The sequence below is a fragment of the Ceratosolen solmsi genome, unplaced genomic scaffold (genome assembly GCF_000503995.2).
Source record: "Ceratosolen solmsi marchali unplaced genomic scaffold, CerSol_1.0 scaffold10, whole genome shotgun sequence".
Lineage (NCBI taxonomy): Eukaryota > Metazoa > Arthropoda > Insecta > Hymenoptera > Agaonidae > Ceratosolen > Ceratosolen solmsi.
In genome coordinates, this window is record NW_011948412.1 from 12016540 (window position 1) to 12030491 (window position 13952).

The 13952-nt window shown below is 30.3% G+C and overlaps 2 protein-coding genes and 1 non-coding gene across 3 annotated transcripts; 1 reads left to right on the forward strand and 2 right to left on the reverse strand.

The window, feature by feature from the left end:
• Positions 1–1776: 1776 nt before the first annotated feature.
• Positions 1777–5350, reverse strand: LOC105364978 (coiled-coil domain-containing protein 13). Its single transcript, XM_011503027.1, has 7 exons — positions 5098–5350; positions 4324–4486; positions 3781–4016; positions 3518–3696; positions 3159–3378; positions 1983–2158; positions 1777–1915 (listed from the first exon to the last, which is right to left on the reverse strand). The coding sequence occupies exons 1-7, from the start codon at positions 5239–5241 to the stop codon at positions 1777–1779; spliced, it is 1257 nt and encodes a 418-aa protein (XP_011501329.1). The 5' UTR covers positions 5242–5350.
• Positions 5351–5949: 599 nt separating this feature from the next.
• Positions 5950–6022, forward strand: TRNAR-CCU (transfer RNA arginine (anticodon CCU)). Its single transcript has one exon. It is a non-coding gene; the product is annotated as a tRNA-Arg (tRNA).
• A 427-nt stretch (positions 6023–6449) lies between these two features.
• LOC105364990 (glutamic acid-rich protein) lies at positions 6450–9220 on the reverse strand. Its single transcript, XM_011503037.1, has 6 exons — positions 9125–9220; positions 8743–9015; positions 8465–8659; positions 7171–8333; positions 6956–7094; positions 6450–6869 (listed from the first exon to the last, which is right to left on the reverse strand). Exons 2-6 carry the CDS (start codon positions 8974–8976, stop codon positions 6693–6695), a joined length of 1908 nt encoding a protein of 635 aa, XP_011501339.1. The 5' UTR covers positions 8977–9015; positions 9125–9220; the 3' UTR covers positions 6450–6692.
• Positions 9221–13952: the final 4732 nt, after the last annotated feature.

The following is a 13952-nucleotide window of genomic DNA, read 5'->3' on the forward strand; positions in this document are numbered from 1 at the left end:
ACGCATACGTACGTCCAAAAATATTATTCTTAATTGTAATAATATAACAGACGGCTATAACGTATCCATCTATTTAACAATTATATTAAGTGATATTCCATAAAACTCGATTGTGCGATGAATTTACGGCTTTTTATGAAAATGGAATTAGCCCGAAATAAAATGAATAGACAGAGAAGATATTCGTACTCGAACGCAAAACGCCAAGCTAGAACAAACATCGGCTAAGTCATATAAAGTCAAATTAGCTCCGTAAACGAGGTACAGAATTAAAAGAGAAAGAATGAAGCGAGAAAAATATAGAAGCGCGCTGCATCTTATCGGTGGCACATTTAATTACATAATAGAGTTTTTTCTTCTTTGTATACGTAGATGAGGGGGTTTATATGCGAGGCCAAGCGGTATTAGTGCCTTTATGACGTAGCATTATACTATTCGCCGTTAATTTATTTGCTGTGTGGTAAGAACCGGAGCATTTTAACTGTATTATCTTATATTTGTGCCTATTCATAGCCTATCATTTTTCTATTATTAATTGTTTTAATTACATATATATATATATATATATATATATATATATGAAATATCACCTTTATATATAATTATTACTAATGTTAACTATATTTTGTAATTAATAAATCACTGATTATAAATAAGATTATTATGAGGTACTATTTTCTTTCTATAATTATCTTGAGAATTTCTATTACCAATAATGTCATATTTATCAGTTAAAAAAAAAAAAATTTTTTTTATATATAATTTTATAAAAAATTTGTTTATATCAAAGCTTTTGTACAAGGGAGGAAAACGAAAAAGAAAACGAAGAAAGCAATAAAGTGTATTTGTTATGAAATATAAGTAAAATAGAATTTTATTTAATTTTCGCTTTCTTTTTAACGTGTAAATTATTCGGATTTTATATCACATTGCATCCTCGAATGTAACGATCGATAGATTACCAAAATTACAATATATACACTTTAACAATCAGATATTCAAAACAAATAGAAATAAACATATGTTTATTAAAAACTCGAAGCAACACTAAATGAAAAATATAATTGACAATTTTTATGCATAAAAATTTATATTTATCCGATAACTAGTGATAAACTATTTTATATATTTAAAATGTGTTAATAATGATTAATTGCTGATGAAAAGTACGACAGAACGTGGAAAAATTATACATAAAAAATAATAGCAATGGTAAATTATCTTTCACATTTGTTAGCAAATATTTCTACTAACAGAGAGTCATTAAGTTTAATTAAGCAACGAAAATAACGATCATGAATCATGATGCATTCGCAATAACTTCTTACAATAAATACTAATTTATAATAAAAATTTACTTAATTATCTTTACAGACGTATTATCAAGCATAAGACATAAAGAGCGGCATTCGATATTGGTAAAAGAATTTGAATATATTCTCATGCAATTTATGGAACTTTAAATCAAGAGAATAAAATATAAAGGTATCGTTTTATCGTTTAATAAATTAAATCATTACAATTTGTTCGGTTAGGTGTACGGTTACGATTTCATCGTACATTCGTAACATTTGACTTTCTTCGCCCAATAAAACATCCCATCAATTTTTATATAATGTTTTTGCTGTTTTTTGCTCTTTTAAAATTCTAAATAATTTAAAAAGTAGCACTGGAATTATATTCAATCATAGGTAATTTTCCACTGCGAATAGAAATCGAAATTTAAAAAAAAATTCATTCGTTATAGCAGGTTGAGTATTATCCACATACAATCCATTACCTGTGTGCATCTTTAAATATTTTTCTTGTCTGATCCAACATTTTTTTAAACATAACCAGATCTGCACACTTGTCTTTTTTAATTGTTGTTAAGCGTGTCTTTAAAGTCAAACACTCTTCCTGAAGTAATTCAAATCTGAAAACAAAATGAATGGAAAATTAGAGACGTTATTCCCTAGATTGTACATTATCCATTCATTTACTTTAATCGAAATTCTTCTGAATCGTCGGAAATATTATTCGGTACGCCATTAAGCTTAGGAGCTTTCAATCGGTAAGACCCGGTATTTACTTTTGAGAGAACAACGCGTTCCAATTCCATTTTTCGTAGCTTCGTTTCAAGCTTTACACCTCGATTTCGTTCTTTCCTAAAAGATTCCTATAAAAACAATAAAAAAAAAAAAACAAACAAACAAACAAACAAACAAAACAAAACAAACAAACAAAACAAACAAACAAAACAAAACAAAGGAGAAAGAAATTATCGAAAATAATACAAAGCCTAAAATTTTGCATTTTGTAAATAATTTAAAATACTTTTACCAACGCTTATGAAGAAAAAAAATTGTTATTTTTGTTATTTAATCGACATTCTTATAATGCCGTAAATGCAATTTTTGTTGAGAACTTGTTTGAAAATTATTCAATTAGTCGATTATAACTTTACGTGAGTAATGCGTATATAAAGTTGAAATAAACGAGTATTCGATGCATTTAATAGACCATTTATAAAATATACCATTTGACTAAATAATATTTGAAATTTACCCACCATTTATAATAATAATAAATAAGATATTAACGCTCGATATAATCAATATTCTAATCATTATTTATTACAAGCCCAACGAATAATAATAGCTTGGCTCTTAGTGTTATATTTATTTTCTAAACACCCTATGGCTGTAAAGAATTTTTAATTAAAAGGCCATTCGTAATTATATAAAATTGAATACGAATTAAAAAATTAAAAGTAGAGAAGCTTGATAAGTACAGAAGATAAATGTTCTAAATAAGAAAAAATGCATAGTAATGTAATAGGAAAAAAAGAAAAAAAAGAAAAAAAAAAGAATAAATAAATACATAAATAAAGCATCTAGGCACGATGGAACTTGTTGACTGAATTTATAATCATCTTATTATAAAACATAATAATAATCACAAAACAATCAATTGTAACTTTTCATTGATATTTATTATTATCCTACATTTTTAGCTACCAATTCTTCTAATATTTCTCTCAATTCTTATGTATTTATTTTGTTGTTCTCACAGACCATAAAGAACCATAAATGTTTCTTTTATCAACACGATACAAAGGTTTCTCTTTAAAAAATGCTAATGAACAATTTGCTTTCTCTAAAAACTTAAATACCTACAGATAATTGTTCGAAGTCATTTCTTTCTTTATCTAGTCGTCGATTCAGGACCGTCACTAATTCTAACAATCTCTCTCTTTCAGCTTCGGCGGCTATCCCAATAGCAATGTATTCATTTGCATCTCTGGCGCAATTCCTCGGGCTCTGCATTGACGTTTCTCGCAAGTCATTAGTTTGTTGAGACTCGACGACGGCTTTTCGATCTAAATTCGATTCCTTTCTGGATTTAATAAATAAATTTACAATCATTATGGGGATTATTATTATTATTATTGTTATTATTGTTATTATTATTATTATTGTTGTTGAACATAAAGCAGTGCCAAGTATGTGAAATATATGAGCGAACGAATTCTAACTTCACGATTTCAATTTCCTTCTCTTTGTCGTCCAGTTGGCGTTTAAAATTTTTTAGATGAATTTGCGAAGCTTCTAACTCGCTCTTCAAAAGGACAATTTCTCTTTGCAGTTTCTGATTCTGCTTTTTAATATCAAACTCTCGATCTTCAAATTTTCTCTCAATTATTTTCAATTGATCCTTAAAGAGATTGATTTTTTTTTTTTTTTTTTTTTTAATCATTACGTGCAATTTGGTAAAATTCTATCTAAAGCTAAAACATACGTGTAAGGCTTTAATCAACTGATTATCGTGAGTTGTTTTTTCATTCAAAAGTGCTATGGTTTTTTTCGACATATTAAAATCATTTTCTAAAACGGCTATTCTAGCTTTAGCGGCCTCGAATTTCTTTTTCGTGCTCTCCAATGTACTTTCCGCGTCTTTCAATTCTTTTGATAAATTTTCAATTTGTTGTTTTCTGTCTCTGTCAGTGTTTCGAATACTCGACGAACTTCTGCCCTCTATGTGGAATAATTTTTTAATAAATACATTATATTATATTTACATTTTTTTGTTTGTTTGTTTGTTTGTTTGTTTTTTTTTTTTTTTTTTTTTTTTTTTATATCGATTTTGGAAAGAAAGTACCCGTCGCTTTAACTAGTTCGCAAGAATCATAGCATTAGCTACTACTGCTACGACTTGGAGTAAATTATTCATTCGAAAGAGTGAACTTCTTATGCAATAAGCGCACACAAAGAATTTAGAAAGTTTGCGATTTTTATTTAAAACTATTGTATTTCCTGCGTATAACTTTACAATTATAAGAACCTAAAGATTTTCGTCTCGATGCATCGGAACTTGAAATTTTCAATTGTAATTCAGAAATTTTCTGCTGCAATTGATGAATTTGTTCGGCTCTGCCACGCCATCCTCCGTATTGACTTGACAATGTCGTTACAGATACGTTTTCCCCGACTTCGCTGCATAACAACTTATAATTTATTATTTAATAGTTAAAATTTATATTTTCAATAGTCTTCTCAGTCCTTTAAAAGATATTAAAAGTTTTCACTTCAAAATTAACGAATAAATTATTTATCAAATGTTCAAAATAAAAGATGAAATTTTAATTCCTTAAATACCTACCTCACCAATATATATATATATATATATATATATATATATATATAATGGCATTGATAATAATGTTTCACATTTGATCTATGCTAGTTCAATTAATTTACAAAAATTATGCACATAAAAAATTTATTGTTTAAGGTAACGATAAAACATTGTTAAACGATAAAACATTTGTGCGCGTAACTGTTAAAAAATTGTGTTTTTCATCCAAGCATTACAATTCTCATTTTCTATTCATGTGTGTTATACACTAATATTTTTATCTTGTAAACGTGAAAATACTTTGAAACATTTAATAAATATATCGCTCATCACGCGAGATCGTGTATTACGGACATTACGGATAAAAAATTATTTATAACAATGCTATTGTATTAATTTTTATAAATATTTTTAAAAAATATGCTTAACAATAATGCAAAGTAAGATAATTTTTATAATTCAATATTCTACTTCAAATACCTTTTGAGCTTTATTGAAATCTTGTTTTAAAGTAACGTAAGCGTTTTTCGATTCATAAAGTTTATTTGTCATTTGTTGGAGTCTTTCGGTCAAACCTTTAATTTGCTCATCCTTTTCTATTATTAGGTCAGTTTTCTCTAACATTCCTTTCCAATTGATAACATTGAAACAAACAACAACGAATATATTGTACAATTACAGTGTAGGAAAATTAGTATTAAATATGCAATACCACAACTATCGGTAGACTCAGTTTGTATCACTTGATGTTTTTTTCTACTTATATTTTCCAATTGCTCAGAATCAAAATCTTCGATTATTTTGTTGTTTTCTTCAAATAACATCTGCACGATTAAGTAAATATAACCCCAATCTTAAATAGAACTATTTCTTATTTGTTACCATTACCTTTGTTACTTCCAGAAAATTTTTTTTATAATCATCATAATTACGATGTCGCCTCCTTTTTATTTGCTTAGTCTTCTTTATGGCTTCCATGCTTCCAGTTTCCCGATTTACAGAAAATTTTAAACTTACATTGAAATTTCACGTTTAAGCACTATATAATCTTATTCGAGAATATTTCATGAATTATATTCTTTCAAAATTATGGATCCAATATCGGTATTAAAAAATGTTTGAAATATGTCGAGCACGTGGTATTAAAAAAGTAAAAAAATTACTATTCGTTTTAGGTTATATATAAAAAAAACCTTTTTTTTTAACAAGTTAGAGTATATGTTGTTATATATATATGAAATATAAATTAAGTAATTGTTTTTAGAAAATATTTAATATGAATTTAAAATGCTCATACTTATATAATTGATAGTGAGCGTTTCTACCATGATAGCCCCTGTGGCCTAATGGATAAGGCATCGGTCTCCTAAACCGGGGATTGTGGGTTCGAGTCCCACCAGGGGTAAATTTTTTTTTTCCCCATCATGATTTATATTAATAACACAAAAATTGTCACTATATTTATTATATTTCCTTTTTTTTTTTTTGACATTATTTTTTTTTTTTAATAAAGTAACTTTATATGAAAACTAGGAATATAATATATAATTATTATTATAGTTGTATAAAAAAAATTTTAAACTTCTACATGTTCCATCATAGCCTTTACAATAATTATATATATTTTTTCTATCGAATGCATACTAACGTATGCATAACGTATGTAACACAAGCTATATTACTAGATATAATGTGATTCATACAATGCAATAATTAAGTATTATATATGATAAATTGAGTTTATTTATTTAATTTTAAATATACAAATATATGAATATTTATTTGTAAATTTCTATAAAATGTACTTATTGCATTTTATGTAAATAGTGGTACGTACATACATATATCATGAATGTATACATACGATGTGTGTAACAAAAAGTATAAAATGTAAGAAATCGTCACAAATTACTGTCTAACTATTACATAATATAACTATGTAATTATTCATTCCTTTAAAAATAATTAATTAATTTAAAGTCAAAGAAATCGGTTTCACTGTAAATACTTGATGACAGATCATTATTTGATGAATATTAAAATTTTTTTCTCTGATAATCGAAGCTATATTCTATTCAGTATTGATTTTTCTTAAATGAATGCCCTTCCGGCTTCGTGAATCTTCTTGATTTTTGAAATGGATTTGAATTCTTATTTTTCTGAAAATCTGGTTTTTTACCTCGTTTGTCCAATGCATTTAATACATTTATCTGTCTACCTTTTAGTGTAGTATGATGTAATGAAAGTGCTTTCTGTAATTACACAAAGTTTAAAAATATTTAATAAAAATTAATAGTAAATTCGATTGTGATTATAATTTTAAATATTTGTTGTTTACCTCGCAGTCTTGAGTATTCTCAAACTCAACATGAGCAAATCCTCGTGACTTGTTAGTTTTTGAATCAAAAGCAATCCTAATGTCCTTCACTTTTGAAACCTTAGATAAGAAATGCTTTTTGATATCAACAGGATTTATGCTAAAATTTAATTTTCAATTATTATATGGATTAACTAATAATTATCGAATGAATATTTATTTAATTTACTACTTACTCGTATGCTAGATTACCTACAAAAACAACATTTTTTTGGTTTTCACGAAAATTATTTTTATTTGTTTCATTGTCTTCTTTCTTTGCATTTTGATTTGATTCCTCATTTTTTCGGAATTTTACCTGATTAGTGTCCAAAGGTAATTTATCAGATTTTTCTTTAACAGGTCCCAGTTTATTGAAGTTATTTGTTGTTTCCTTATTTCCTTTGCCCTGTTTTTTGGATCCATTCAATGTTTGTTTATTCGCATTACTCCCTTCCTTAACACTTACGTCTTTCATTTTGTAATCGTCATCACCCTCTTCGTCATCATCGTCATCGACATCGTCGTCTTCCTCATCATCATCATCGTCGTCGTCGTCGTCATCGTCTTCATCATCTAGTTCAGCATTTAATTCTTCAAATTCATCATCACCGGCTTCATCGTCGTCGTCGTCGTCTTCGTCGTCGTCGTCGTCGTCTTCGTCATCGTCTTCGTCGTCATCGTCATCATCATCTACTTCAGCAGTATTGTCATTTAGAGTGAGATCACCATCTGTATCTAGTTGAACATCGTCTTCCTCATCGGTATCTTCATCATCGTCATCTACATCCATTTTGCTAACTACTTGTTGTACTTGATTGTTCGCTTTTTTAGATTTGACAGTTTCATTATTCGTCTTTTTTAATTGGTTATTTTGCTGTTTAACATTTGATTTAACGGATGGCTTATTGCTATTTTTAACGGGTAATCCTAGCTCAACATTTTCATTGTTACTTTCATTACTATCTGAAGATTCACGCTCCAATTTCTTCTTATTAACATTACTCTCTTGCTTTGTATTCTTTGCTGCGTTTTTCTTCTTTTCTGATGCATTCGAATTATTAACATTATTCTTAACATCCTTTGTATTTTCTAAGTTACCATCTCCTTCCTCGGCAACCCGTACTTTCTTTTTTAAAGCACGTAATTTCTTTATCGCCGTTTTACTCAGAGTTTCACGACTCTGAATTTCAGCAATCTTTTCCTTCACCTGATCTAAGTCTGATTTATTTAATATGGGGCTTTCTTTAGGTTTTGGCTTAAGATTTTTTTGAGCTTTCTCTCTCTTTCTTTTATGTGTATTTTTAAATTTCGCATCCTTATTGTCTTCGGTATTAGACACATCTTTAGAATTTTCTTGCTATAATTACAGAATATAACGAATTAATATAAATTATTATACAAAATCGAAGTCAAAATTATTTAACTTCTGCGCTCTATTTATATTTGTTATATACAATCGGTAAATTTGATATATTTATATAAATATACCTTCGATGCAGTCTTATCACTGGAATTGTTTGTAGCGTCTTTTTGTTCATTGCCAAGATTATTTAATTTTTGTTTTAATTTTTTGTTTTTCGACAAGCCTTTCTTATCAGAGTTTTGTACATCTCCGTTAGGCTTGACTTTATTAACTAATTGCTGCTTACCCTTAGTGGAATTCGTTTTATCGTTATTTTCCGGCTATATTTGTAAAATTTTATTAATTAAAATTATCTCGATTAATATTAATATACAATCGCGATCGCTAATTAACAAATTTATACCTTTTTAGCTTTGCTCTTATTCTTTAATTTGCTCAAAGTATCTACTTTCGCAGTAGGCACATTTTTCGGAACATTAGCATTCGCTTTCTGATTAGAAGGTAAATTATTTGCGTTAGATTTTAACTTTTTCCTTTGAGAAGCATCATTATCCTCATGGCTACGTTTCTTTGAATTAAAGGCATCACCATTAGCCCCAGCCTTCTCTAATTGTCCTTGTTTCGCCTTTTTCATCATTTTTATAAAATAAAATATTTCTCGCTTATGCTAAAAATACTTTATTTTTCTTTAATAAACTAATTTTTACTTGTATTAAATTTAATAATATGCATTTATATCACTTAAATACCATTAATTTTATATTAAAATTTAATGTTATACTTACGACTAAAATTCACGTGGTCGGATTATCATGCACAGCTTACAGAATGTTCTATTTGATTTGTAAGGTTATGTTCTTGGCTCTCCGGAATATGATACCGGAAACGCTATTATAGAGGTCGCTATTATTGTCCAATAGGAGCTCGCGACTCTAAATTGTGTAAAAATGGCGGCGTCACTATCCGCTTCCCTTCCATAAAATTGAAATTAATTCTTAGAAAAGCACGTTTTACTATAATACAATACATGTCGCAATTTCTATATAATTTCTAATGTCGCCAATAAATAACGGGACTTTTACGGACAATATCAATTGTATATGCACATGTTTTCTAAAGAAAACTTAAGCCTCTCAGGATTTAAGCTCTCCTTCACTAATAACCAAACAATGTTTTTCACAAAATCATAACGAAAAGTCATAATTCAAATTGAACATTTAACCAAACTATCGAATCCATTCTCAATTACAATTATGTATTTATGTTTATATTTTTTCAATTGTATCTCATTCATAATACGTAAATTAAATTAATGGAAATTTTTTCTATCACAAATAGTCATATTCATAATATACAAGATGATTAATTATTATAATTGAGGACTAAAAGCAATAGCAACAATCGTTTGGAATTTCTTTATAATTAACATTCATTAATTCATCAATTAGTTATATTTTTTATATGGTTAAGCATCGTGTCATTTACGAAAAAATTTTAGTTTAGCATTGGACTCAAAACTTTATTACGTTTAATAATATTTGCCAACAATACGTAAATCGGTAATCTTGTTTAATGCCTAGGAATATTATAAAATTATTACGATTGTTTACAAATGCTTGTGCATTGTAATGACTGAAGTAGACTCCACGCCATGGAATGTGAGAAACCTTTTCAAGCTTATTAAATTTATAAACTCCAGATGCCGAATACAAATTAAAAATAAGCATTAAAATTTTTCATCGTCGTCGTCGTCGTCGTCGTCGTCGTCGTCGTCGTCGTCGTCGTCGTTGACGACAAGAAAATTATAATTTACTATAAAACAGGTATTGCAGTTTATATAACGAGCGCGTGTATCAAATTTAGAGATAAGAAAATTCTAGAAGAATCGAGAAATCTTGTTTTCAGAATTCTCCAAGTATAATTTATCGAATTGGCCGAGATTATTTTTATGGTATTGTAATCTATACTAAAATAGTAAATTATGAAAAAATATTATTGATAAATCAAACATAACCTTAATGATTTGAAATATGAATTATCCAGTGTGTTGAGACACACACACACACACACGCGCGCGCGCGCGCGCGCTTACGCACGCACGCATATATATGTATATATATATATATATATTTATTCATGCATAGCTTATAAACGAAAATATCTTGATTACAATATTTAGTCGATACGTTTTAAAATTCTTCTTTAAAAATATCGTATAATAAAATTCCTATCATTTTATATGAGCAGTTTATGTATTTATTCTAAACACGTGACACACGTGAATTTCATTATTAGTTAAATTCATACTAATATTTCATTCTAAATTTCAATCGTATTATGTCAATAGAAGAAAAAAAAAATCATTCGTTCAATACATTTTATATTAATGATCTCTATTTCCATAACTCAATTGCTATAATATTTAATAAATGCCAATGGTATTTTCTATAATATTCCTAATGATAATTCGTAGCTCGGTAGATAAAATTTTTATGGTACCATAATACTTATTAAACAGTGTTGCCGGATTTCCATTGGATTGTGGTACGGTTGATTGCGTTGAGACTGAGCAGCAGTCGATAGAGCAGATTATGCTAGTTGCCAGTTGATAGTTTGGCCGATTAGGGATAAATAGATAGGTGATGAAGTGCCAGGTGATGAAGTGCCGGTGATGGTATTTTAGAACAACGGATTATCATATTAAGGTAAGAGGATAATTTTCTTAAACTTTTACTTTCGTCGTTAAATGTATTTTCTTTTATGATTTTCCGAAATCAATGTTTCCAATATAGCATCCAATGTACTTGCTACGTTTCATTGTTGCAGCAATACTTCTGCAAGTTGTATTTATTGGTGCTTGTTGATTTGTTGATTTGGAACGTGGACGGTGGTGCTAACAATTACTTACTCCTGGTGCATTGAAATTATTTCAAAATTTCCGTTCTTTTGTTTTGTCTTGTTTCCTTTTCTTATTACAATATATTATCTAATATTATCTAGTGATATAATACAATTTGCAATACGATAATTTCGCTTTTTACGGTTAAACGCATCTTCAATGATAATCGGAAGATCATAGGACGAAGAGCGATAACTTCCGGCGGATGCTCGAGGCCAAAGGCCCAACTCGTTACGGTAATTCCAATTATTGGCTCAAACCGAATGAATCGCTTTCTTCGAAAGTGCTGTTTTTACATTATCGTTTGGCATGTCATTTTCAGGCTTCGTTCAACAAATTGCGAATAGAAGCTAGCGAATGCTTTGAAGCGTACACTTTCGGGAAACTATAAATTTCTTCCGATAAGATTATAAAGAAATTGTTGATAACCTGTTCGAGCATTAATTAATCAATTAAATTATAATTGCGTATTATAAGCGAATGTAATTTTTAATCAATAGCTTCGTCTTCAATATTTTCACGCACTTATCATTATATATATATATATATATATATATATATAGAATTTTAATGTCACAACATTTGCAATAATTCTTTATTTCACGTTGCTATTAATGCATCCAATAATTTTACAGTTTAATATGAACTTGTGACAAATATTGCCATTTCTATTAAATTTTTGTTTTTGTTTTGTTTATCGTTTTTTCTTCACGTGTTAATATTACTATTATTATCATTATTATCATTATTATTCATTATTATTATCTCTTTATTATGAATAGAAAATTAATATGCATAATTTAGATTGCGACGAATGTTTTGAGGAAAGTCTTCGTTTTAGATGTATAGCGCCTCGTAATCCATATCGCAACTATTTAAAATTATATAAAGTATAAAATAATAGAAAGCCTATAAATACTAATACATGATTGTAAATACGATAAATTATAATTGACGGAGTAGTAGAACACTGTGTAGGTAATAGAAACGATAGAAGAATATTAATATTCGTTGTGAAATAAATATAGGTGAGGTTAAAAGAAAAATTTCGACGACACAAGTGATCCGGGTTTGCTTGGACGGTTCTTCCGGTCGATTCCCGATACGTCGCCTCGATCACGTCGAACTCTTTGCGGTCGCTCCTCGAATGTCGCTCGAGGTACGCGGCACCCGGTGCGACAACAGGCAATCCCAATAACGGTATCCAGCCGCTTACGTAGTTGGCGAATGGTGGATGTCCTACTCAGGAGGCCCGAGGTTGGGTCGATAATAATAGATTTGTTGAACTCGACTGGAGGATTCGGTGAGGGAGGCCCCGGAGGTTACTACCGCAAGGAGAAGTCATTATCGACACTCGTAGATGGGCTGGGCTATGAAAGTCGGGGGTATTCGGGTGGCAAAATCGTGACATCGTCATTGCGAGGTGGTGCATTATCGTCGTCAACGATGCGTCAATAATATTTTTTGGAGTCCTTCGTCGTAAGCTGAAACTGAAATGGAATCGTGAGTTAAGCGTAGAAAAGTACAATTATGTAGCTGCGCAAGAGTAAGTTTAGCCAGCAGAGAGTGAGAGTGGTGAGGAGGAGGAGGAGGAGGAGGAGGAGGAGGAGTGGGGGGGGGGGAGCTTAGCTGGCTTTGGGCGTTCTCTCGGATGCTCGCAAGTATTTCAATTAAAATTTACAAGTATCCGATCACTGCAATCAGTCACGAACACTCCCCGACATTATGACACACTAAATGCTCCTCGCCACGGGCTATAATTATGCATTTTTCACTCCTCGCTCGAGCGCTCAGAGCCATGAGCTGATAAAAACACTCAATCAATCATATTTCGTCTCAAAGCCCATTAAACATAAGTTTATAATACTTAAGCGACATACACTAGCTTACCTAAGATTCTTCTAATGTCATGGCAATGCATTTTGACCTTTGAATGTCAGTCGGAACCTCTTTACAAATTAAGGTTTCCTCCAATGCGTTAGGCTATGATATTACAGCTAATGACGATATTCAATATCGAGGGAGTGATGAAATTAATCGTAAGAGAAGAAATTTTCGCCTCTTGTTGTAAGAAGCTGCCAAGGTAAATGGATGCGCAATAGGAGAAGTTTAGTACCGACGTTTTGCTCGATAGCTTCGCCGTAAGCTCGTGCGCTATCGATCTGCGCTAGTCTTTATGCACAACCGAGGAACAATGAAGCTCCCCAAAGATAATGAAAGCACGCATCGACCCTAATAATCTAGTCGTCCTGGTGGGAAGCAATCTTCGCTTGGCCACTGCTCGTCAACAAAATAATGGCATAATTAAACGTATCGTTGTTTGCCATTGTCGACGTTCGCCAATGGATTGTAGGGAGTTAATCGTAACAATGTATGGGAAATTACGGTGATATATAAAAGACTCGTTGACTGAATTTATCATCGATCGACGCAGCAGAGGAAAGCGTGAGGTTCCATTGCAACCAGCCTCACTTCCCTCTCGAAATCTCCCAAATTTCCCATATTATAACCCAATGACCCTATTATGCGAGTCCTCTTATCGAATACTCTATTAGCGTAGGGAAATTTATTTGCAAACATCTGTGCGCGGGGTCGATGAACGATCATTATATCGCCATACCATTCGAGAGTATTAAAGAGGCTTTTGTATATTATGCACATGTTTCGCCGAGTGATCTCCTTCCATATCGCGCTTCTCTCTACCCCCCCCCCCC

Coding starts and splice junctions, on each gene's coding strand:
- LOC105364990 (XM_011503037.1), bottom strand. CDS start 8,976: ATGATGAAAAAGGCGAAACAAGGACAATTAGAGAAGGCTGGGGCTAAT. Junction 8,334..8,464: donor GTGATAAGACTGCATCGAAG/GTATATTTATAT, acceptor CTGTAATTATAG/CAAGAAAATTCTAAAGATGT. Junction 6,870..6,955: donor AGAATACTCAAGACTGCGAG/GTAAACAACAAA, acceptor GTGTAATTACAG/AAAGCACTTTCATTACATCA.
- LOC105364978 (XM_011503027.1), bottom strand. CDS start 5,241: ATGTTAGAGAAAACTGACCTAATAATAGAAAAGGATGAGCAAATTAAA. Junction 4,017..4,323: donor ATCGAGACGAAAATCTTTAG/GTTCTTATAATT, acceptor TATTCCACATAG/AGGGCAGAAGTTCGTCGAGT. Junction 3,379..3,517: donor AAGGAAATTGAAATCGTGAA/GTTAGAATTCGT, acceptor TATTAAATCCAG/AAAGGAATCGAATTTAGATC.